A 25,528-nucleotide genomic window follows, 5' to 3' on the forward strand; every position below is an offset into this window, starting at 1 on the left:
GTCTATATCTGCCTGCTCCACGTAGAACATTTATACACCTACTGTCTGTATGTTCTTGATAGATAGGTGTTTATATCCAGATAGACGTTTATGTGTATAGTGAATATTTTCTCTGAGACTGTGGCTTGTGTTACAATTTTCTTAAAGGTGCCTTGTCATGAGCAGAAAATTTAATTTTGACGAAGACCAGGTAATTCTGCGGCTCAAGAAATCTTTGTCTACCCCAGAGCTGCAAAGATACTAGCCTGTGTTTTCTTCTGGAGGCTCTGTAATGTTAGCTATTTATACTTTAGGTCTCTGATCTATCGCAACTGATACGTGTGTGTGTGTGTGTGTGTGTGTGTGTGTGTGTGTGTGTGAATGAGGCTCACTGTTTTCTGTATGTGCCCCTGATTGTTGCACCATTATTTGTTCCCACTGCATTGCCTTAGTGCTTGTATTGGGAATTAATCGACCATTTAAGTTTGTGTCTCTTTCTGGAACCTTTTTTATTCCCTTGCTGGTGTAATACTGTCTTGATTACTGTAGCATGAAGTCAGGTAGTGTAAATCCACCAGTTTTGTCTTCCTTTTCAAGATTGTTTTGGCTATTCTAGATCTTGTGGATTTCCATGTAAATTCTGTAACTGATTTGCCAATATCTATTAAAAGTCTGATTGGGATTTTGGTAGAGAATGCATTGTATCTTTCCATGGAATTGGGGGAAAACTAATATCTTAATAATCATGTTGCTATTAATTGACACACTTTAATTCTTCATTTCCGACCTGCCCTATTATGTCTTTGACCTCACTGGCCTCTAGTGCTATGTAGAGTAGAAATACTGGAGCCACTCATTCTTGCCAGGTTCTTGATGGCAGGGGAAGTGTTTGATGTCCCACGAAGTACGTAATACAAGCTCACTGAAGCTTTGTTTGGCTTGCTTTGTTTTCATCAGATTGAAGAAGCTCTTTTCTGTATCTAGTTTGCTGAGATTCTTTTAAACGTGAGACATGGGTGTTGGATTTTGTCGGTGCTTTTTCTGCATCTGTTGAGATACTCCTGTGGCTTTTATCCTTTCGTTTATTAATGTGAATTAAATTGACTTTTTAAAAAAACTATATTAACTATACTCCAGACTTTATTTCCATTACACACATTTTTAATTATTAATGACTTCTTTCCGTTCCGGGATCCAGTCCAGGGGACCACACTGTTGTGTCTCCTCTGGTCTGTGTTAGTTTGTCAGTCTTTCCTTGTGTTTCACAGCTTTAGACTTGTGTTTGTGACAGTCTAAAGAGGTGTCCTGGCCAGGTATCCTGTAGACTGTGTGCAGTCTGGGCCTGTCTTGTATTTTCCTCATGATTAGACTGGAGTTCAGGGATTTTGGAGAGAATATCACAGAGGTCCGATGCACACCACTGGGTACAGGACCTCCCTGGCAGTGTTAGCCTTGATCGTGTGGTCGGGTCAGGTTTGCCATTGTGGGTGGTAGGTCTGTAAAGTGCTGTCTTTCCTTTGCCCCGCTCTGTTCTTTGGAGGCAAGTCCCTAAGGGTGCGTGGTCGCCTGTCAAGGTGTGGGGAAGGCCTGAAGTTCCACCTCCGGAGGAGGGCTTGGGGCAGGGGGGCTATCTGCGGGGAATTTGGAATTCATCTCCAAGATGTGTTAATTGAGTGTTTTGAATGTTAAATCAGCCTTGTGCTTCTGGCTCTTGCTAAACCTCACTTGGTTCTGATGTATTTTCCTTTTTATATTTTGCTGGATTCCATGTGCTTTTATTGTTTTAAGGAATTTTGTGTCTGTATTTATGAAGGATATTGGTCTGTAATTTTCTTAATTTTTGCACAATTTGCTCCATCATTCCAACTTGTAAATTTTCACTGTTGGTAGAATTAGAATTTGTATTTGATTTGTATGTGTATTTCATGATATAATGAAGAATTATTCTCTATCAAATATTCTGTAAGCATTAAAAACTTTTGGGAAGTTTTTTTAAAACAGTGTTCTGTATACTTTTCTCCACACCCCCCCCCCAACTCCCAAGCCCCCCACCCCTGTTTCAGAGAACTGCCTGTTTTTTTCCCCTTGGGTTTGGGATTGAATACTGAATTTTCTTTCAAAACACTGAGAGATCACAGGTTCATTTCAGAATTAGCTGGAGAGCTTAAAAAATATGCAGGTCTGGGTCTTGCCAGAATTCGACTTTCTAATTGTTTATGTATACAGTTGACCCTTGAACAATGCTGGGGTTAGGGGTGCTCGTCCCCACTCAGTCAAAAATCTGCATATAACTTTTACTTTTGGATCCCCTAGAACTTAACTACCAAGCGCCTTACTGGTAACAGAAATAGTTGATTAGCACCTGTTTTATATGTTATGTGTATTATATGCTATAATAAATAATAAAGCAAGCTGGAGGAAAGAGATGTTATTAAGAACATCTTAAGGAGGGGCACCTGGGTCGCTCATTCGGTTAAACGCCTGACTCTTGATTTCAGCTCAGGTCTTCATCTCAAGGTTGTGAGTTCAAGCCTCGCGTTGGGCCATAAGGAAGATCTGTTTATAGTACTGTATTCATCCAATAAACCCACATATACGTGGACCTGTGCATTTCCCACCTGTGTGGTTCAAGGGACAGCGGAATGTGATCAGATTCTGACTTGTCTGTCTCTGAAGAGCTTTCACAGTGGTTTTAATGTGTGCCCTCTGCTAAGAGTCACAATTATGGCTTTCAGCTTTTCATCATAATTAAGTAGCTAAAATTAAACCTCTGAGTACTTTTGGCAGAGCCTAATAAGATCACAGATACACAATTATTTAACTTCTTGTACAATAAAATTTTAAGATAACTTGATTATTGTTTGTCACCCAACACCACCCTTCCTATGAATGGAATACTAGATATAGATAGTCCTTGTCAAAAACTGTCCAGAAAGTCAGCATTTTGGCAGATTGGTTATTTAATTCTGTAAATCATATGGCTAAAAGAGATGCTTTTTCCTTTTCTTTTTTTTTGAGCCCAGTATTTAGAGTAAGAGGCAGTAACCAGTGCCTGAAGGCACGAGTCCAGTTTAGTGAAGGTTGTCAAATGCACCGTAGTTGAGGCAGGCGAAGCCACTTCAGGGCTTGTGTAGTCCTTGATGTAGTGACCGGCTTAATTGGACACCTGTACCACAAGTTTGCGTTCTAGAAATTCCATTGCTCAGAAAACCAACTTAATGCTATGCTTCTGTAGTCCTGCCTTCCCTCCGTTTCTAACCATTGGCAACCAGTATAATGATTTCTCTTGGAGCACGTCCTGTGAGCGCACTTGTCGCAGTATATCTCGATTGGCCTCTCCCACCCCACACCCCTTTGCCACCTCACCCCAGGTGTCTATCAGTAGCTCATTCCTTGCTAGGGCTCAGGAGCATTGAATGGACCCGCTTTATGTGTCCATTCACTTACTGTTGATCCAGTTTTGCTGACCCAAAAGAGAGCTATAAATATTTTCCTACAGGTTTTTACATGCACATAAATGATCATTTCTCTTGGATAAATACCTGGGAATGCGAAATGCTGGGTCATAGACTCGATTTGCTGGTGGGTTTTAGGATTTGCTTCAAAGAAAGGCTTTTCCAGTCATCCTTGTTCTCTTGAGATTTCTTAGGTGGAGATTTGGATGCAGAATACCCTTTATTAGCTTCGTATTGTCAAGCTGTGCATTGAGCTGGTTGGAAGGTCTTTGAACTGAAATTACTGTTAATGGTTGAATTAGGAATGACTCTTGTAATAAATGGAATCTTTGCTTTATTGGCGGCCATTCCTTTCCCTCCTCTGTGGCCTGGCTACTCAAAAAGCATGGTCTGTGAAGCGTGTTGGCTTCACGTGGAGCATGTTAGAAATTCAGAGTCTCAGGCCCCCCTGTGGAGTCATAATCTGCATCAGAACCGGGTTCCTGGTGGTGGGTGTGGACGTGACATTTGAGAAGCACTGCTCTGGAGCATACAGACGAGGAGAAGAGCACTTTGTCCGTGAGCTTACCCTTGAGTGGAGCGGAGCGCCGCCCAGGCCCAGCCGGGCCCTTCGCAAGTGTTACTCCTTGGTTTCAGATATTCAGGAAGACGGGAATAATACCAAATATCAAACCGACAAAATACCAAGACTTTGGTGCTTTAAGATTCCGTGCTGTACTAAATGTCAGAGTACCAAAAGGTAGCGTCACTGTCATCAGGCTTAAAATATATAGTCATGCATTCGTCATTGTATCTTCAGGCATTTGAACTCCTGGAGGTGTGTAGAGACTTGCAGTATTCACAGCAGTGAGTACGTGCATTTGTAGTTGACTTTTTTTCATGGAAAATGTTGGGAAGAGAATATAAAACAGTTGTCTTTTGGGTTTATGTTAAATTTTTTCTTGAGCATTTTGTAATGAGGCAGTTCATTTTTGTTTCTGTTAAGAGTAGAGCACGTTTAAAATAACGAATCACGAGAATAGAGGGGCAAATTCTGTTTTCTTGTGTTTACAAAAAGAATTTGTGTGAACCTGGCACTCAATAAGTACCTGTCTTATTCTCTCCCAGTAGGTCACTGAGACCTAGTAAAAGGTCAAAAGTGATCAGTGGCATAAAAGGAACATTTGTGATAAAGGAAGAATTGTTGATGAAGAAATGACTTTCAGTTGGGACCGGATTAGGCAGTGTTTTTGTGGGAATACTGACATAATAAAAGAGGAGATAAAAGCTGGTTTCAGTGTGACTGGAAAGAAAAAAAAAGTCGTGTTGTTGCAGTAAACTCTGGGCCAGAGGCGGCGATGCAGACCCTGGATGGCGGAGTGAAGCGCTAGGGTGAGAGCGGGGCGGGGGGGGGGGGGGGGGAAGCAGGTGGAGGCTGGAAAAACTAAGCCACGTGACAGCAGGTTTGGAAATCGTGGCAGATGGGGTCAGGAGTCACCAGAAGCATCGAGCCTGTGCGACTGGAAAGGAGTGGGTTCTCCTGGAACGCAAGTTCCACAGGGGGACATGTGCCCAAAAGTCTTCACGCTCCAGTGTTGGTTTAAGGAATACGTGGACTTTTGCTGGCGTCTGGGCCAGACTCGAGGCCAGCAGGGACTTTTGAAATTCGCGAGTTTTCTCTCAGAAGTAGAAGTAACGGTATATGTAGGGTTTGTCTGTTAATTACAAGCAAGAATTGAACTCTTTCCAACGTGTTTTTTAATGTTTGAGATCATTTGTTTCTCGTATCGGTTTAGGGTTTCACACGGCCTTGTGACAGAACATTTTGCAGCATCTTTATATCTGAAATATAAAGGACCTTATATATATAAAATCAGGCTTCAGTGTTTAATTCAAAAGAATGTGAACTCAGTCTCCGTTTTTGTTTTGTGTGTCTGCATCGTAGGGAGGTATGGAGACTTTGGAACTACAGAAGGACGTAAAAGAAGAATCCGATGAGGAAGATGATGATGATGAAGAATCTGGACGATTGCGGTTCAAAACTGAAAGGAAAGAAGGAACAATTATTAGGCTCTCAGATGTCACTAGAGAGAGAAGGAACATTCCAGAAACTTTGGGTAACTTTTTTTGCCTGTCTCCCATCCTTCTTCACTCCCGTTTCAACTTCCTCCTTAGTACTATTATGATTAGCTAAATAGGTTCAAAAAATTTTTTCTTGACTTTATAGATTATTATGCATGGCCGTCCAGAGAGTGGACGGTCTGTGTGAGGTTAGAGCTGAGTTATGGTGCTGTAAAAGTCATTCTACAGAAATGACTGTTTTCTGGATTAAAAATGTTTGAATAAAATATTTGATTGCTTATTTTTTTAATAGCTTTTCTTTTGGAGTCGATGGCCTAGACCCACTCTCATGCATGTTACGCAGTTCCTGGCCGGCTCTGGGAAGGTGTGTGGGGACGGCCCTTTGACCCCTCTTGAGACCACGAGGTTGCTAGGGCTAATTCAGGACTAGACAGTTTGTATTTTGTACCTGTTAGTGTCATCATAACCATCTGTTTTTGTGTTTTCTTTTTCCGTCTGCCGCTCCTCTCCGTGTTTGAGGAGGTAAGATCGTTCGGACGTAGTCAGTTGAACAAACGCTGCTTTTGAAGGTGTGCGGCAGGCCGTTGCAGGCCAGCAGAGAGCCTTCATCAGCACTGACCCCACCCTACCCCACAACCGTTTTCTCCAGTGTCCATTGCAGAGAGAAAGCAGTGGTTCTCAGATTTGAGTGAGCAGCAGAGCCACCTAGAAGGCTTGTTAAGACACAGATTCCTAGACCTACTCCCAGCTCTTGCGATGCGGTAGGTTTCAGGGGTGTCCAAGAAAGTTGCATTTCTGCTGAGTTCCCAGGTGCTGCTGTGCCTGCTGTTCTCGAGCCCGGGTTTTGAGAACCACTGGGATTTTGTACCGAATTCCAGGAGGCAGGTGGGAGGGTGGAAGGACGGGGTTCACCTGCTTCCTGCTGTTGGTCAAAGTAAAAATCGGGAGACTAACCCCCAGTGACTACGTTTATTACTTCTTAAACCATTATCGGCCATTTTTTAGTTGGAAACACGAGCGTGTGTCCATGAGCGGCAGATGTGACTTGTGCACGAGGACACTGAGCTCCCGAGGCGTGCAGGTGACCAGCCGTGAGTGAGCCACTCTTGCCATGTTACCTCACTCGGTGAGCTCTGTGGAGAGCTTGCCCTAGACTCTTGGGCTCTCTACTTCTTTCCCCTCCCAGTTCCTGTACCTTTTGGCCCGGGAGTTCCCTGCCTTTTTCTCTAGTTATGCTATAAAGTTGCCAGTTTGTCTGAAGCAGGACAACATAAGTTTTCTAAGAAGGAAGGTCTGAAGTTGGCCTTGGGTGAAAGGAGATGAGCGGAAGTCTTAAAACAGAAGGGTGGGGGAGGAACACAGTGTATCCTTCAGCAGGAGGAATCGGTAATGTTACATCCCTGCCTGAACCTGATGTCTCTGGCCACCTCCCGGCCTCAGCCAGGGCCATCTCTCTGCATTGTACCTGCCCCGGGCACTGACCTCACATCTGGAGGGGTCCGGCCTGCTCGTGCTCACTCTCTGTGTCGCTTTAATTCCTCTGTCTCAGGACCTTTGCCTCGTTTTGCTGTTTTCAGGGTCATTTGTACCTCCTGAGAGATGGAGCCTGAAGGGGTTAGTGGTAGGCAAGCCGGGGACCTGAAATACGGCGGGAGAGAGTCTGGAGTCCTTGGAGGCAGAGGGGCCGTCAGCATAAACAGTGTAGACATTTAACTGTTTCTTTTAAACGTTAACAAATAAGGCTTAAGTATGTTTGTGCAAATTCGGCCAGGTACTACGGTAGGTGAAAATGGTGCTTAAATGCTCCATACTTGTGAGCCCTGCATAAGGAAGCTTAGTGTTTGAAACACGAGCTTTCTACTAACTCAGGCTTTTTCCCCCGAACCAAAGGGACTTTTCTGTCCATGTGAAGATTGGTTTTCTAAAACAGTGAGCTCTCATTACCTTGATCCCCCTCCTCCAACGAAAGGTTAATTTTGTACATAAGAAAATACTGATTGAGAAAGAGAAGCTGCTACAGTATTTGTGTTTTACCCATCAGTTTATCTGCGTGCTCCTGGTGAGAGAGACGTCAGGTTCAGGTTCTGTACAGAAATCCTTACATGTATTTGACTGTATAACGCTGTCCACCCACTCCTTGTAACGGAATTAAAATATCTTGCTACCAGAGTCCAGATGTTGTTTCCTATAATATGTATTTCTTGACAAATGGTGTCCTTTAACATTTTTAATACAAATAAAAATTATTTTGTGATATAATTGATTAATGTTGACAACACTCCACTCTTTAAAAAGAAGAATGAGATCGTCCTCTGGCCCCCCTGTTTCTGACCCTTTGGGCTGCATGTAGACAGCCAGTGCCTGCTAGAACCTAACAAGGTGCGGGTCTCCCTTAGTCTTTCCTGTGTTCACACAGGTAGAGCCGTCCCTAAATGAGGAAGAACTTAGATTCATATGTATGACAGTCTGGCAGCTATAGAACCTTGTGTGTAGTCATTGATGTGGATTTGGAATTCAGGTAGAGTTTGGGCTTTCGTGTAGGTTACGACCTTAAGTAAGGAGCTCAGCCAGCATTCTGGAAACTAAACCTTTTCTTAGTTTCCCCGAGGGTGGCACAAAGCTATGTGCTTAGCAGATAGATGTCACTCGTCACACACAGAGGATGCTGTAGGGTATGAGGGCCTCACTCACTTGTGAAACCCAGCTGAGCAGGGTTTCTAGAACAAACATATGTAAAGGACTGACAAATTTTGAATGGAAATGTCAAAGCCACTTCTGGACAGTGGGTGTCAGTGACTGGTTTTCCTAAAGCCTCAGCGCAGAGGTTCAGAGCAGTCAGGCCTTCGGCCTGACCGAGGTGGGCCTGAGATTCTCCTGGAAAGCAGGACAGCAGTGCCTGCAAGACAACATTTATTTTAGGCCTGCTTTTATCCATTAATCTAGGAGTAGGCATCTAGATTTGGCAATAGTCTAAGTTTCGCTGGCACACGTAATGTGTTAAATTACATTTTATTGCTTTAGTCTAAAGAACATTCTTATGTCCACATAATGTTCTCTTGAAATAAAGTCCGTAGTTAATTTTGCTTAAGGCAGAGGATCTGTGGGAAAGAGTATTTTCATCTAATAACAAACAGTCCAAGATTGATAGTGCAGGCAGGAGGGTACTTGATGGTCCTTGTATTACAAGCAAGGGTTTTACAAATTTCTTCGTTCAAGTTCTCTTGTAAAAAAAATTCAGACTATCATTTATTTCCATTTCGCCAAATAAGCTGTGTATTTTGCAAATATTGACTCGTTATGTATTAATCCAGCTGTTATAAAATTATTTGTACGCAGATGTTTTCCCTAAGCACATCTTAGGGCAATACAGTGTAAAACTTTGTTACATTGAACTCTATCTTTTCACTTTAGAATATGGACATAGTTCAGAAAACACTTAAGAGGAAATTAACATTTCAGTTGAAGTTACAAATGTAATTTCCATCCTGTCATATTTTGGTGACCTTTTGTGACAGCTTGTCTCAATTGGAGGAAAGCATTTTTACTTGCTGATTAAAGATGTCATTTGAAACCATTTTATTACTGGGGATAGTGAAATCAATCTTGACACTTAGAACCGCTAGAAAAATAATTGCTGATTCACCGCATAAAATGTGTATGTGAACCAGTCATGTAGTCAAGATTAGAATAAAAGTCTGTGCTTGTTAAGAAGAGATTAAATTTTCTTTTGAATGGGGTCTAGATTTATTTAAAGGGGAGGGGAATACCATAGAAACAATATCAAGAAAATGAAATGTGGCTTAAGAGATTTTGGAAGAGTTTGGAGATGATTATGGAATCTAAGATAGGAGCTAAAGCTGGTAACGTTTAAAATTTGTCCTTCACTCTGGAAGAAGGTGTAAGTAAGAATGCCCCTCGGGATTCAGTGAAACCTTTACAAGGTACACATTTGTTAACGTGAGATATCACAGTTTACATAGTATTTTAAAATAAAGGAACCGTATTTGAGTAAGTCGGCTTTTCTCCTTTAGGGATTTAGAATAAGGTGCCAGCTGAAGTTTCTTAGGGCCAGCGTCCATGTTTTTATATCCTTAAAGCAGTGGTCAGAGGTGAGGGGCTCCTGGGCATCCCACAGGTGTTTGCATTAATGGGTTTTTTTCTTCTGTGGCTCTGCTCTCATTTGATATAGCTTCCGTATCAGACAGCGTGGATGTAAGCCTTTTTTCACAGAGTAAAGGTCTCTTTAAATAAATCTGAAATGATCATACGAAATGAGTTTTCCACTGTATGAGATTAATTGTTTGATTTCCGAGTGATGCCGTTAATAGTTCCGCTTAAATCAGAACAAACAGGAATTTATTTGATTGATTGATTTTTTATCGATCTTGAGTCTGTGTGCCACGGTGCATTCATAATACCTGGGCTGGTCTCACTGAGAAATTGTATCGGGGCGGGCCTGGTGGGCCCAGGTCCTCCCCAGCGTTGTCTGCTGTCCGTGAAAGGGAAAGTGTCCACGGCAGTTTGAGGGCAGTGGTTAAACCGAACTTCAGGCCCTTCTTTTTAGCTTCCCTCTGCACCGTTTTGTGGTCTCCAACGAAAAGACTTGAACTTGGCGGAGGCTCCTTGTGTCTTCCTCCCCGGGAAAAGCATGTCCTCATTTAACGGGTGTCTCCCGGGCGCTGAACCCCGCCCGCTGCTGGTTTAGTTCCCTGCTGTGGGTGAGACCCTTGCTGTCTCGGGGTTTCCTTGTCCCGTGTGTCTTCCCTGTTTTCTCCCTGTGTATCGAGTTTAGGCCGTTTGAAGATTTCTAACACGTATGCATCTTTTCAAATAGAGCTTTCAGCCGAAGCCAAAGCCGCGTTGCTTGAGTTCGAAGAGAGAGAGCGACAGCATAAGCAGGGACGCTATGGCTCGAGGCGGGGAGGAAGGAGAGGAAGCTCTTTAGTGTGTCGTGGAATGGGAGACCAGAGGAGAGAGAGCAGTGAGCGTGCAAGAATAAAAGATCACAGACCTGCCCTGCTTCCGACGCAGCCTCCTGGCGTGGTAATTCTTAGTTTTCTTGTGATAGCCCAACACGTTAGAACAAATGAAAATGTGCCTTTGCGGCTTTCCTACTTTGTGTGTATCACCGAGTCTGAACTTAAAGTTTAATGCGGGGAATGACGGCGAAAGTTTCTTTACGGTATGCTCTCACCTGTGTCCTTATAAATTCCATCCTCCTGGTAGTCGGGCAGTGACAAATCACTCCGTACTTACGGAGGAAGAAGCAGTGAGAGGCTTATGTCCTCAAGGGACAGGAGCCCCAGAGGAGCCAGGCTTCCGTCCTCTCCCTGCTTGTCCTGAGTGCCCGCGCTCAAAACAGTGACCGTACGTGGAGAATCCAGGTAGCACTGTTCATTTTATAAAAGTGGCTTTTTCTTTATACCGTTTCCCATCGGTTTCTCCTCAAATCGGAGCAGATTCTCTTAGAGTAAGCGTCCTGTGCCATCCATACTCACATACTTGTAATTTCAGCTGAAGTTGAATTTCCCGTGCATTTCAAAGAGGCGATATCGCAGAGGTAAAGAAGGACGAAAGTGATTTTTATGTTCTTTTAGTTCGTTTTAGGATTTTATGGCTCTTTCCTTCAGAAGCCAGTCTCCAAGGACAAATTTGCTTAGTACAAGTATGTGTCCACTGTGTCTGCCACATGTCCCTCCTCCATTTTTGTCTGAATTTAGGGGAAAGCCACATTTTGCCTCTGTGTAGAACTGTTAAATGTTAGCATGCAGCCATTTGTGAAATGTAACAAGGGAGAAGAGGTAACTTAACTGTTTTTGCATGAGAATTTCCGTTTTGAGGTGCAAGAAGGGGAGAGAGGTAGGTGGGTTGATCACAGCATAAAGAAGCTGACGATGTTAATAACTGCTGTTTGCTCACACAACTGTTTTGTTCTTAAGCTTCTCCAATGGCAAAAAGGCTGGACTTGATTTCTTTTTCTTCCCCACCCCTTATCCTTGCCCCAGCCTCCACTTGCCATGTATTCAACAGCCAATTCAGTGATTTTGGCCTCCTTGGGGGAGAGGGGAACAGCCACACGGGAGATTTGTTTTTGTGTAGCTGTGTCTCTGCGATCCCGGAGAGGTAACTTCGCACCCACGGACAGGAGGCCTGCCCAGCCAGCATCCTTCGTCCTTCAGAGGGGCCGACCGAGCGGGGCTGGGAGCGCTTGCGCATCCCTAGCCGAGTGGAGGACGGACCGGGGCCCCTGCCAGGGGTGTCGTGTCCCCAGAGCTCTCGTGACCACGGAGAGCTCTGGAGCCCACTGGGAGCTGGGGACGGGCCTATGGCTGGCCCTGCTCGGCCTAATGGTGCTCTGGGCTGGAAGCTCTGTGCTCGCGTCTCCTGGTCACAGTGATGTGAAGTTTCCGTGTACTGGGAAGACCAGGGCTGTCGGGGATGAACTTGAGCTCGCTCCCACCTGCGACCACGAGCGCTTTTGACCCCGCTCACTCTCGTGCCCCAGAGCGGTCTGTCTGGACTCTTGTGGGAAGAATGAGTCAAAGGCTTGCTCGTGGCTTTGTGTCAGTCCGTCTCCTCCTAGGTCGGTCCCTTGCCGCCTGGACTCCGCTCTCCTCACTTCCTGACTGTGCTCTCAGAGTCACTGCTCCCCTGCGCCTCCTGGCTGCTGTGCCCTGGCACCTTGGGTGTCCGCAGCGAGCTCCTCCTCAGGGAGGAGCGCCTGAGGCTTGCGCTGTGCTCTCTCTCCTCCCCCCCTTCAGCTGTCCTCTCATCCGCCCTCCTTTTGGTCAGAGCTCTTGCTGGGCGGCGGCGTCCTTCCTGCCACCTGCCCTCTCTGTGCGCACCTGCGTCTCCCAAGCCCTCGCCTCTGGCGCGCTCCGAGCCCCTCCGTGCGCTTCCTGGCTCTGCCCCGTGCCCCTCCACGTGGGCGCCTCCCAGGCCCCCCGCTCCGCTCGATGAGAGCACGCCATTTCCTTCGCACCCCTTCATGCTCTTGAGTGAAGAAGGAGCCTGCACGGTGCCTGTCCTCTGTTCAGTTCAGATCTGACTCATGAGCCTCTGTCAGCATGCTCCTCGTGGGGATTCCCTGGTGGCTTGGATCCCTACTCATAGTGCAGGGGTGTGCACAGTACCCGGCGGCGTGAGGCCCGAGAGGGAGCACTTCTGGATGCCGGGAGCGCGGAGAGCCGAGGACCCAGGCTAGCCCTGGAATGTCTCTGGAAGAGTCCCCCCTGAGACCAAGGCCATATACGCTCTGGTTTCCGAATCCTCGTCGTTCCTCTGAAATGTGTCTTCCCTACTGCTCGTCAGACCCTGGCCTTTTCTTGGCATTCAGCTCCGGCCGTGGCCTGCTGAGTGGTCCGTCTGCTCTGTCCCACGTCCGTCCCACGTCCACCACGTCCCCATCTGTAATTCCCCATCCTGCACGTGGCGTGTGCCGCCATGCGTGTGGAGCTGGAGTTCACGGCCTCCACGGTGTGCGGCATGGCGGCCCGGTGCTCACAGGCAGGACCCGTGGACTCCGCTTGTCGGACCCCACTTCCGGCTCTGCTGCTCACCAGCTGCTTTGGAAGAGCACAGTGACGGGGATCCACTTGATGGCGACGTCGGGCATCGGCCGCTTACTTCATGTACCGACCTTTCGGTAGGCGCCGAAGACACGGTGTCGGCCCGGCGCTCGGCGGCCACGGCCGTGGTCGCTGGTTTCCTCCTCTCGTGACTGTCGGATGGAATCACCCCGAGATGCTTGACTGCCTCGAGCGTCTGTTTTCACGCCCCGGCCTTCCCCCGTCTTGGGTGTGCGTGGCTGCGGCCGCCCTGGTCTCCCGAGTTTCCCAGCAGGCGTGTCCGCGCCGCTGCTGCTTCCGGGTTGTTCCTCGAGTCCCCTGCCCGGCGCCCCTCCTTCCCTCCTTCCTTTCTGGTGCAGGTGCCACCTTCTCAGCTCTCCCCCGCCCCGCAGGGGAGTCAGGCTCTCGCTAGGCCTGTGTCCTCCCCGAGGGCAGCCCTCGTTTCTAGCTCGGTGTCTCACGCCCGACTTTCTTCTTCGCTCTCTGGGGACAGCGGCCTCACGGCCGCAGGGGCTGAGGGCGGCTTGGGCTCTGTGTGCCGCGTGGCGCTCACCTCCGGGCAGCGTCAGTGGCTGCACCGAAAGTTGTTCTTTTGGAATCCACGAGAGTCCCTTTGAGGCCGCCGCCGCCGCCGCCCTCCTCCGCGTGCCCGGGACGGATTCCCGTCGCGAGCGGCCCCCTCCCTGGGCCCGGGCGGCACGGCACGGCCCTGCTGCTTCCTACCGCCGTTAGCCGGGAAGCGCTGTGAGCCGTGACTCTCAGGCTGGGGTCCGCGCAGATCTGTAGGGCAGTAGCCTTTTTCTACCTCTCTTCCAAACGTTGATTGCTGTGCATTTGTCTTCTTGGTGGTTTTCAGACGCACTCTCCAAGATTGATCCCCCCTGCGCAGCCTCAGCCGCCGCCGCCGCCGCCGCCGCCGCCCCAGCAGCAGCCCATCAGGAGCCTGTTCCAGCAGCAGCCGCTGCAGCCCCTGCTGCCCCTGCAGCACCCGCAGCACGCCCCGTCTCCCCAGGGCGCGCACGTGCCGCCCCAGATGGAGGCCCCGCGCCTGATGATCACCCCTCCTCCGGTGACCCCGCAGCAGCCCAAGAACATCCACATAAACCCCCACTTCAAGGGGGCGGTGGTGACGCCCGTGCAAGGTACGTGTCTCCCCCGCCCTGGTGACGTTGCGGGGTGCCGCGGCCGAGTCGTTCTCGCCGGCCCGGCGGGTGTGCGAGGACCACCCGGCTTCGTCGGGTCCGTTCCCCCGCCCGCTCGGGCACGTGCCAGCTTGGCGGGCCAGACTCATTTGCTGAAACGTCTGTACTTCTTACTTTATGACTTAGCGGAAAGCCCTGGGCGGCCTCTGAATTTCCGGGGCGGCAGAGGTAGCTGTGGGAACGCCGGAGTCGGTGTTTCTCATCGTTTCCCCGGTGGGAACGTCTGCATGGCGCGCGCCCTGCCCCGCGTCCCTCAGGCGTTATTTTGAAGTGCCTCGCCTCGAGCGTTACTGTCGCGGACACGTGTCCTGAGGCTAGGAAGCTACTTTTGAGCCGGTGACGCGGAGCCTGCCTTCACGCATCTGTTCCGCACACTCCATCTCTGACATCTGAGATCTATCGCTGAGAGAAGCCGAGGAGGCTTTGTGCGGCTGTGATCTTGCTTTCCGGCGGACAGGGACACGAAGTAAGCAGTAAACGTAACGGCAGGAACATTACGTGGCGTGGCAGAGGACAGAGGTGGAGCGGAGCCAGGGCCCGGGGTGGGCTGCGGCTTTAGCTGGGGTCACGCGGGTAGCTTCGTCACAGAGCTGAGTTGAAGGAGGTCGGGGAGCCCGTTTCAGGGTAGACTATTCCAGGCAGAGGGACGAGTGAGAATCCGGGATGAGGCCAAGCCTGGTGTGTGGAATTAACCCAAAAGAGACAGCCTGCCACAAGTGGACTGATGATAGCAGAGAAGACACGCAGGGCCCCGGTCATGTGAGACCCCGGGCCGTTCTGAGGGCCTCGGCTTCGCCTCTGAGCAGTAGGGGCTGTGACCAGGGGTTTGAGTGGAGGAGGACAGGGCCCCGCTTTCTGTTACGAGAGGACCATTGTCACTGCTCTGTAGGGAGAGCGCGGCAGGGTGGCGAGGGGGGGAGGAGGCGACCACACTAACCCAGGTCACAGGTGACAGGGGCTCGGATGGGGCGCTGGCACGATGATGGAACGCAGTCATGTGCCGGATGTGACGCAGGGCAGGGCTGGTGGCACGCAGGGAGGGACCGCACGGCTGTGAGAAAGGAGGCAGAAATGGTGCCCAGGGGGTCTGAGCATCAGAGGGATGGATCGGCCATCATCCGCGACAGGGAAGGACTAAAGTCCTGCGTCCTGTCGTGGACGTGTGAAATGTTCTGTGCCAGAGTGAGAGCCCGGACCAGGGCCCGAGGCTCCAAGTATGTGGTTGGCCCATAGGTCGATTGGAGCCTGCGTCCAGTGAGAGGCCCAGAGGAGGGGTGTCTGACCTGGGGTCTGCAGAGGGCGGGGAGGAGGGAGCCGAAGGTCCTGGAGGACGAGCCTCAGAGGAGAGTGGCCAATGGGGGCTGGCGGAAGGGGCCCTGCCGGCGGAGCAGGTTGGGGGGGCAGATGGGGATCGCTGGCTGACGACTGTGTTCAGCGGAGGGGCCGTGGGGGTCTCGAGAGGGTGGTCGTGGGGAGACGGGGAAGGTGCACGCGCACCTCGCTGAGGTGGGGGCACAGGCAGGGGAGGGCGTCTCTTGGGCGCCTCTGAAGGTGTTTTGCTAAAACAGAAGTTGGGTGGTAACTGGTAGGAGGAAGCGGGCTGGAGAGAAGGTGTTTTCTTTTAAGATGGGAAAGCCAGCAGCTTGTTGAGAAGGACAAGAGTTGTCGATGCAGGTGAGGGGGACTCGTCCTGGCTGGGACCCAGTGCCCAGAGGCAGGGCCGGGGTGGGGCGGGGGGGGGGCATGCAGGGGTGTGGGGGGCGGAGCGGTGGAGGGGTCTTGGAGCGCTTCCCTGACGTGGGTGGACTGGAAGGAGCGAAGAGCCACTAGGTGGGGGTGAGGGAACATTGCAGGTCTGAGGCAGGGAGAGGAGACGTGGAGTCCCCTTCCAGGGGAGTAGAGGAGTGGATGTGCGGGGCGTGGCAGGTAGGGGTGCCGGGTGGTAAGCTGGGCGGTCGTGAGCCCGGAGTCAGGCCGCAGCGTGGTGGGGTGGCGTGGACACAGCGTCGCGTTCGCTGGAGTCGAGGTGTCGACAGAGCAGTAGAGGGTGGCGTTGCGCGTAACGAGTGAAGGGAGGTGGAGTCACTGTCTGGGACGCGGGAGGGGCTGCGTAGGGACTGTGGGAAGGCGGGTCACTGACCGTGACCGGGCCTTGGATGTGGCCGCAGTGAGGTGGAGGGACCGCAGTCAGGGACCCAAGAGGCAGGGTGCAGGAAGCACGGCCTCTGCCAAGACGAAGGAGCGGGCCGGCGCCGGAGGCAGTGGTGGGACGGGAGCTGAGCTCCGGGACACTTGAGCCCGACAGCAGTGGGCGTGGCGTGTGACTCCCCTGACGCCGTGAGCTCCCACGCCGGTCCCAGAAACAGCACTGACGGCCGCGAAGGACCCCGCCCTCCCGCGGGAGGAAGGTGGCCCGTCTCTGGGAGCGTTCTGCTTCCCTTCGAGCGACAGGGGGAGGGCTGAGGCCACCGCGCGTTCTGCTGACGCTGCGCTCGGGATCCCAGAGTTCCAGAAGTTGGGGAAAGAAGCCCAAGATAGGACTTGATGTGTGGGAGGAGGCCAGCGGCCCGGAGGTGCTCTGAGACTGTGCTGTGCCCTCGGAGCGACGTCGGTGTTAGTGACGTCGGGGGCAGGCTGGCCTAGGGCGTGGGGTCCGCCTTACGGGAGACTGCTCTTGTTTCATACGCCAGGGAGGCAGAGTCCAAGCCCGTCCCTGACCCCCGACCGACCCTCCGCCCGCCCCCACCTTCCATTGGGATCTCTCGGCGGCCTCCGCCCGCGTTCTGCGCCCTCAAGGCACCGAAGCGCGGTGGCCCCCGTGCCTAGCGCGCCACCGCGCTCCTCCGGCAGCTGTGCCCGTGGGAGGGGGGAGGACGGCTCAGTACCGGAGCCCTTCCCACAGCGGCTTCCCCAGGCAGGCAGCTGCCGTCGGTCTGCTTTGTCGGAACGGTTCTCCTGAGGTCGCGTCCGTTTTCGTGTATTTCCTCGTGTCCGCTGAGCGCAGACCTGGCAGGTGGCAAGGTGCACAGATTCTCTTCAGCCTGATAAAAATCGCTAGTGTGAGACGCGCAGACTGGGAAGCCCTAAGGAAACCCCAAGGTGTCCTCAGGTAGGAAAGTCGCGCGCCTCACGGTTAGCCGCCTGACCGTGCAGGCCTCGCACCGCACGGCTCCTGATTCGGCAGATAGAAGGTCAGCTTTCTGACGGTAGTTTTTCAGCGCTCAGAACCAGCCGAAGAGTTTCCACGCGAAGCTGGGTGCCATAGAGCCGGCACCTTCGATCTTGAGATACGCCCGCGTGGGGAAAGAGCGAGACTGCCAGCTTGGCGTACCCGCAGAACACCGTCGAAGAATGGTCCGTTCAGTGTGAGCGAGTGAGCTTAAGTAGAAACCACGGCTCTTCCCGGAGGGCAAGGCCGTCTGCTGTGCGTGGGACGTAGAGTAGCCCTGTGTTCTCGGAGACTTAGGCCGTTGGAAGGCACGTGAGAAAGTGACAGCGTAAGCACATCTTTTCCTCATGGTGCATATTCTCAAGGGTGAGGGGTGTTCCACCATATTATAATTAACCAGTTTTGATGGAAATTTAACTTGTTTTCCAGCCTTTACCCTATTAAAAACTGTTGTAATGAATCAAAAACTTAAATCAGTTTAGTCAACAGAAAGAAAAAGGTTAAATGTCAAATATTCCAAGGTCAGGGTTCTGCTAGCAGGGCAAGTTCTCAGTTATCTTGTGCTCATGGTGCAGAGGAAGGCAGCTGGTGGCAGTGCCTGTCTGCTTTTGAGCCCCGGGGGACCACGGAGCTCCCGAGGGACACTTGGCAAACCAAGGCCTTCTCTCCACGCTGGGTTTCTGATCACGTGTTCTCAGATGTGCTCCTCTATTAACTTTTATTCTTTTTCCCTTCTTTCTTTTTTGTTGCTTTTTACCGTTTACTAAAAAGAAAAAAAAAGGCCAACTAAAAAGAAGGCTTCCGTGTAAGGAATCTGTTAATTATAATCAGATTTCTCCCCGGAGATGGTTAAAGAGACTTACATTTTTTAATCTTTTCACTGTATTGTAGGTATCTGGGTATCCGATAGGAATTGATGTTTAAATCCGAAGTTTAAAAATAAGTGGCACATAGGCTTGAAAGTCTGGGTCCTTTGTATTTGGCACTTAATTTTCAAACCATCGTCTTTATGTTGTTTAATACGTAGTTTCTTCTTCACTTTCATTATAATCTTTTGAGGTCAGAGATACTCTAGTTGTTTCTTCCTCCATTTCACAGTCTCATATTTTGCCCTAGATAAACCGATTTATCCCCCAGTGCCTTGTAGGAGGCTGTATAGAGTTGGGGGCTGCATCCTATTTTACGTAAAGTCTCTCAAATTGACCTCCTCTCATTTTGAAGTTTTGACTCATTGGATTAGGCTTTCAAGGAGCAGAAGGACTTGTGCCGTTTTGCATTTTATTGAAGTAAGTTTCTTTCTGTCACACACAATATAAATATAGATATATTTATATTCGAGAGAGATTGAGAGTGAGCAAGCAGGGGAGGGGCCTAGGGAGAGGGAGACAGAGGATCCGAAGCAGGCTCCAGGCTTCGTGCTGACAGCACAGAGCCTGATGTGGGGCTTGAACCCATGAACCGCGAGATCGTGACCTGAGCCGAAGTCGGACGCCTAGTCGACTGAGCCACCCAGGTGACCCCACACTATTACTTTAAATTGGACGTGTAGAAGTGTGACCCTCACCATAAGTCTTAATATATAGAGTTCCTTGAGTATTTATAGGAAATAAAATTTATCTTGGCGTTCCAATTTTAAAGTCATTGGAAAAGTGTATTTCTCAGGCACCAGACGTTTCTTAAACTAAAAATGTGGTATGTGATGTTACTATTACTACCATTATTTTCTCTGTATCCTCATGTAGCCGGTTCTGTGTGTGTGTCTGTGGTCTGTTCTCTTACAAGGACACCAGTCATACTGGATCCAGGCCCACCCACATGACCTCGTTTTTCCTTACTCCCCCTCTTTAAAGGCCCCTTGCCCAGACGCGGTCCCGTTTTGAGGTACTAGGGGTGGAGACTTCAGCATATGCGTTTGGGGAGGGGGGCACAACTCAGCCCATGACACCCGACAACCTGAGAGCTTACTGGGTGTGTCTGGCTGCACATTTTAATGAAAAATGCAGCACACTACCCTGTAGCAGTCCCTGCTTGGGCGGTGTTTTTTTTTTCCCCCTTCAAAATCAAGTTCAGTGTAACATACCTTTTAAATAGTGTATTTAGCCCCAGGGTATATAACATGTGGCTTCTTCCCTTCGATAAAATGTCTGTTGTAGAATTACGTGATTTCATGTTCTTCTGGTAGATCTGTTGGAGTGTTCTGCTTGTTTAAAAACACAAACCAAAAACAAACAAAATCTTGGCATAGGAGATTGTTTAATAGATTGTTCTTTGTAACAGTACCATGGGTATGTGTGTTTTCCTTTCTCTGCCTCCCTCCTCTCCCTCCCTCCCTCCCTCCCTCCCTCTTTTTCATGATTCTAGAGGATTTAGATTTGAATTTGTATTTGATTGGAGTCAGAAAATGTAATTGGATTAGATAGTCTGGATAACTTGGATATGGATGTGAAACACAAAAGCCGTTTTTTATTTTAGAGGAGTAATCTCTTCTCTCATTGCAAAACATTTTAATTCTAAATAGAAATTCCCTGTTGAAATTGAAGCTTCTGCGTATGCTGTTGTATGGGGACAAGCGTCCTGCTTTCTCTTTCCCTTTTATGGGCTTGTAAAACACTAAGCACTTAGCTTAAGTGTAAACTTCATATGTTACATGTAACTGACGCATGATGCATGTTTTATACTAGACTTGGTGTATTTCTTTTTTGGTGGGTTTGTTTGTGAAGTGAACCCTGTTTGTAACAAAAGGTGTTTTTCCACAGTGCCCTTGCTGCCAGTTCCCAGCCAGCCGAGACCTGCTGTGGGGCCGCAGAGATTCCCTGTGAGTAGCAGCTGCTCCTCCTGGTCTGAGGGGGTGAGCATGCATTTACTAAGAGGTACTAATGCAGCAAATACAGGTGGTTCCAACCAAAATAAGTGTCGAGGTTTGTAAATACTGACAATGGTTTTTGTAGTGGGAGATGTTTGTTAACAGCTTACACGCCAATGGAGTTTTGAGAATGGAATTAATTTGGTTTAACTGTAAAATTGTTGAATTAGGATCATCATGCAATGCTTTTCACGGTAAAGACTATGAATTTTGATTTCATTATTGCCTTGTGTTCAGTGAGAAAGGGCCTTGAGTGTGTGTGTGCACACATACACGTGCATGCACACACGTGTGAAGTTGTGTACGTGTGTGAGATTCTAGGGAATACTCATGAGAACTCTGCTTGTTTAAAAAAACCCCAGATCTCAAAAGTCTTAATGAACTATTGGTTTTATATTTTAAAATGAAGGTTTTTCTCTTTCAGCTTTCTTTGAGAGAACACACACATTCTCCCACTCCACGCTTTGCAGTGTGCTTTCCTTGCTTATCCTAACCAGAAGAATAACGTCCACTAAATAATGTATCTGTTTAAGTAAATTGTTCTATCTGAGTTTTGGGTTAGAGTTGTCGTTAGTTCTTGGTTTCATTAAATCAAGGAAGATATGTTCTTTGTAAAACCAACGTTGAAGAAAAATGGACTGGACCATAAAATTTTAATATTGTTTGTGTGTAAAACAGATGTAGTTTTGTTGAGACTAAATCTGATTTTCAGGAAATATCTAAAAGATGTATTTGACTTCACCTTTGATACTTAAGTAGATAGCATATTTATAGAAGGCACTTAACAGAAAGGTTTTAATGAAGGTTCTAGGTGTATAGGCAGATGATTATTCAAAAATACAATCAGTAAAGATTCAGAGTATTTTTTAGAAACCTCTTTGATTTGTAGTTTTTTATGAATTATGGCATGGTTTCTATAACGGATTCTTACCGGTTTTATTCCCTTATATTAACTAATTTTTCCTTTGAGTGACCCATAACGTTCTAAAAGCTAGTTAAAAACAGCAATATTGTATGTAATTGATATTTTTATAAAAATGTTTACTAACATAAAATTAGAGTAATTGCAGTTTTCATCTACTTGTATTTTTCTTTAAAAAAAATTTTTTTTTTTTAATGTTTCTATTTGTTTTTGAGACAGAGAGAGACAGAGCATGAGCAGGGGTGGGGCAGAGAGATGGGGAGACACAGAATCCGAAGCGGGCTCCAGGCTCTGAGCTGTCAGCACAGAGCCCGATGCGGGCCTCGAACCCACAAACCGTGAGATCATGACCTGAGCCGAAGTCGGACGCTTAACTGACTGAGCCACCCAGGCACTCCTTGTATTTTTCAATTGTGCAAATGTGATTGTATCCTCTCCTACAAGAAGCAAAGTGCATAATACTGGAGGATATTATAAGCGGATAATAGGAGACCGTTTCTATGTAAATTGAACTTATTAATTTATTTTTTAAAGATTTTATTTCTAAGTAATCTCTAAACACAACATGGGGCTTGGACCTACAACCACCAGATCAAGAGTCACAAGCTCCACTGACTGAGCCGGCTGGGCACCCTGAAACTGAATGTATATTTAAGTTATATATAGTACTCTGAGGGTCGGGAGTACTGTTACAGGGCGCTGAGGGTAGTGAGTACTGTTGAATTGCTTTTGGAAGAGTTTCTGCAACATGTCAATTTTGTTTTGTTACTGTTTTTGAGATGGAAAGTATGTATGGGCTCTAGGAAATAGTTGGGTACAGATTAGTCATGTGTGTGATATGAGAGGAGAGATTTTTCTTTAGCTCAGTTATTTATCGTTATTTAGTGTGTATCGTGTCTTTCTTTAAGCCCCAAACGCTAGATCTTAAGCTGAATTTACGGTGAACTTATGGTCTTGAAAATGCCCTGCTCTTATTTCTGTAATCAATCTTCCTTAGGGAAAGTAATCAGATGTGGAATCTGTTTTTAAAAAATACACTTGAGGTGGGGCGCCTGATTTGCCCAGTCGTTGGAGCGTGTGACTTGATTTCAGTGTTTTGAGTTTGAACCCCATGTTGGGTGTAGAAATTACTTAAAAATTAAAAAAAAAAAAATCAGAACCCCTCCCCGTTGATATAACATTCGCATTTGGAAACCTGACTTCAGAATCCTCATGGAGTCTCTTTGAATCATAGACTTCCTTGGCACACAAAAAAGATCTGAATCACAGAAATCTGAGCTAAGTGAAGTTCCTGTAGTCTTGTAACTCAGTATAGGATTGCCGTGTCACTCGTTCAGTCACTCTGCATCCACACTTCCGTGAACAAGGCCCAGGGCTCGGCCAGTTCTCCTGGGCACAGGAGGAGTAGGACTCCGTGCAGAAGTTGATCTGCAGACACGGGTCGGGTTGTCCTGAAACACGAGCGAGCGGTATGAAGCTGTCGGTAGGAGCGCCACCTGTCCTGGGGACAGTGGGGGTTCATTAGAGGAGCTTAGGCTGGGGAGAGACGAGATTACAGTGAACTTCCCTTTGCTCACTACATTTCTGCGATTCAGATCTTTTTGTGTGCCGAGGAAGTCTACTGATTCAGGTAATGATGAACCCTACATAAAATGAGTTGTGTAGAGAGGCGTTGTGTTATTTAATTTTTTACTTGTTTTCATTGATACATAACGTGCAGTATATCATGCTCATTTATGTATGTAAGTGTATAGGAATTAAGCTCTACCTGACGGACGAAAGAGTAAACAAGGCAGTCAGTAGAAGTAACGCTAGATTTCCAAGTTCTAATTTTTTTTACCGTTTTATTTTATTTGCGAGGGGGCGGGGCAGGGCGCCAGCAGAGGAGGAGGGGCAGAGAGAGAGGGAGACGCAGAACCCGAAGGAGGCTCCAGGTGACAGCTCCGAGCTTGACGCAGGGCTTCAGCGAACCCGTGAACCCTGAGATCGTGACCTGAGCCGAAGTCGGGTGGACAGTGAACCGACTGGGCCACCCAGGCACCCCTAGATTTCCAAGTGTTAAAGGAGTTAGTGTCCAGTCAGTATTAATGCTGAGGGATTCCTTCTCTTCCCCAACAGTGGCAAGCTTTACTTTCTTAGAAGTCCATTTTGTTTGACAATTTTATGAAACCTTGAGAGATTCTTAATTTAGAAGTAGTATGCCTACAAATTGTATTAAGTGATAATACCTTGAATTTTTAATTAAAAAAATCAGAACTCTAGACAGCCTAATATTAAACCAATTTTTCATAGGATTCGTTAAAATTATTTTTAAAAACTAAAATCTTGGGCCAGAATATGGTATTCTTAGCTATGCTTGATGTAGTAGCAAAACTAGTATCTTTCTGTCCTGTTGATGAATTTTATTCAGGGAATTTAAACAGTTTTTAAAGCAAAGATTTGAATGTCCAAAGTAACAAATATCGTAAGAAAAGCTTCCCTATGTTTGATCTTTTTGGAAAATACCGTTTTAGCTCTTGACATCGAGGTGCCTTTCTGTGGTCGTGTCCGTCTTGGTGTCTCGATGGGCTGCCCCCCCTCCCAACCCCCACCCCCGGTTCCCTCGTTTATGGAATTCGGTGATGTGCTTTGTAATTTAGGTTTCCACCTAAGAATCAGATCCGCGTATTTAATTTTAGCCACGGACACAGCTGTTAGTGCTGTGCTCTAGAACATTTCTTGTCCCAAACTTTAATTCCCAGACTGTTTTCTTTTTTCCAGTCGGCCTTCTGAACCTTTGTTTGAAATGTAAACATAACTCGGTTGGTAGCGTCCTCAGAGAACGAATTCTCTTCGTCCTGTCCTCATTTTTGTCCCGCGATGTGACTCTGCCACGTGTAAAATGCGTCTCAGCCGTCGGAGCAGTGGCCACTCACAGGAGCTGATGGGCACAGGAGCCGCCGCTGGCCGTCCCTCCCTCCGCCCCAGCTCTCGTGCTCCGTCCGGTCTTGCCGCCCAGCCGCCTACCGTCCGTCTCCTCTCGTGAAGCATTTTCGCTCGTGTGAAGGCTCGAGTGTTGCCCCACAGACGGTCGTGGTTTCCTTTCGTGGTGTTGGTGGGCGGTGGGGTCGGGACGCTGGTGCACCGCCCTGTGGGTGAGTGCCTGTCTTTGTGTCTGTGAATTCTGTGCTCGTTTTCAAAGGCTCTTTGTTTTACTCGTTAGTCTGATTGGTGTCCCTTTCCACGAAGGCTGACGTGTTTGTCACCGATGGAAAGTTGGGAGTCTTTTCTTGGCCCATAAGTATATTGTCCAGTTACGTATTTATCCTCGAAGTGATGTTTATTGTTTTTAATGTTTGCCCACTTAGAGAAGTAACGCTAGAATGTCGGTTGATAATATTTGAAGGTGTCGCTTTGAGATTTTGCTGACCTAATTTGTTTTAGGTGTCGTGCAGTTGCTGTTTTTAAGCGTATGGCTAAACCCCGAGTGACGCACGTTGTAAAGATTCTTGACCGAGGGGGTTTTAAACACCTATTCAGTCATTGATCCTGAATCGATGTACTGGGTGAATGCTGGTATTTCAGGGTAGCCACTTCAATACCAAGTGCTTTGGCTGCTGAATAATTTCTCAGGGACTCTGGTTTGAATTAAAACTAAATATTATGTTTAAAAAAAAGACTGCTGATAAGTTTCAACTAGTCTTCCGAGCAATCACGTTCGTTTTTAGGTTTTGATTTCCATCTGTGCTTACTGTGCAGTGACAGTGCCGTGCAGGTAGGTCCCAGGGAGCCCTGTGCCCGTGGAGCACGCGTGTGGTATCAGGTGCTGCTGATTGACAACGTCCTGGATGTGTTTTATGTGGCATTTCATGCAAATCATGTTTGATGAGACTGCTGCCTCCAATTCCATTTCTCTCTGATTAGAGCCCTTGCAGATGTGAATCTAGACTTTATTCCAGTCTTTCTTTTGAACCCCTAACTGTTTTTACAACTTGCCTGCAATGCCGTGTAATTATTAGCACTTAAGATCGGGAAGGAATGATGGGCATTTTCTCTTATCAGATCTATGAGTCGTAGCAGGCGAGTGTGGGATGAGAGCCTTCCAGCTGTCAAATGTCGTCAGGCTCGCAAGGAGAGAATGCAGTTTAAAATGCAGGTGACATAATACCCAACATCCCCCGTTTGCTGGTGGGTTTCTGATTAATCGTGATTACCATACATTATCATACCATCAAATTTAATCATATCAATGAATTCCCATCTGCAGCAGTAGGAGGAACAGCTAAACACCACGGTAACAGCCAGTAAGTATGGCGGCGATGAGATCCTG

General features: G+C 48.0%; 1 protein-coding gene across 2 annotated transcripts in view; it reads left to right on the plus strand.

The window, feature by feature from the left end:
* The window catches only part of RBM33 (RNA binding motif protein 33), a 134,514-nt gene that overhangs the window by 50,806 nt on the left and 58,180 nt on the right, over positions 1 to 25,528 (plus strand). For both annotated transcript variants that reach the window (XM_042976261.1, XM_042976270.1), the window contains exons 6-9: positions 5,359 to 5,530; positions 10,330 to 10,538; positions 13,920 to 14,205; positions 20,191 to 20,249. In XM_042976261.1, coding sequence (XP_042832195.1) covers positions 5,359 to 5,530; positions 10,330 to 10,538; positions 13,920 to 14,205; positions 20,191 to 20,249 — 726 coding nt within the window. The remainder of the gene's footprint in view (positions 1 to 5,358; positions 5,531 to 10,329; positions 10,539 to 13,919; positions 14,206 to 20,190; positions 20,250 to 25,528) is intronic.

The sequence above is a fragment of the Panthera tigris genome, chromosome A2 (genome assembly GCF_018350195.1).
Source record: "Panthera tigris isolate Pti1 chromosome A2, P.tigris_Pti1_mat1.1, whole genome shotgun sequence".
NCBI classification, from domain to species: Eukaryota; Metazoa; Chordata; class Mammalia; order Carnivora; family Felidae; genus Panthera; species Panthera tigris.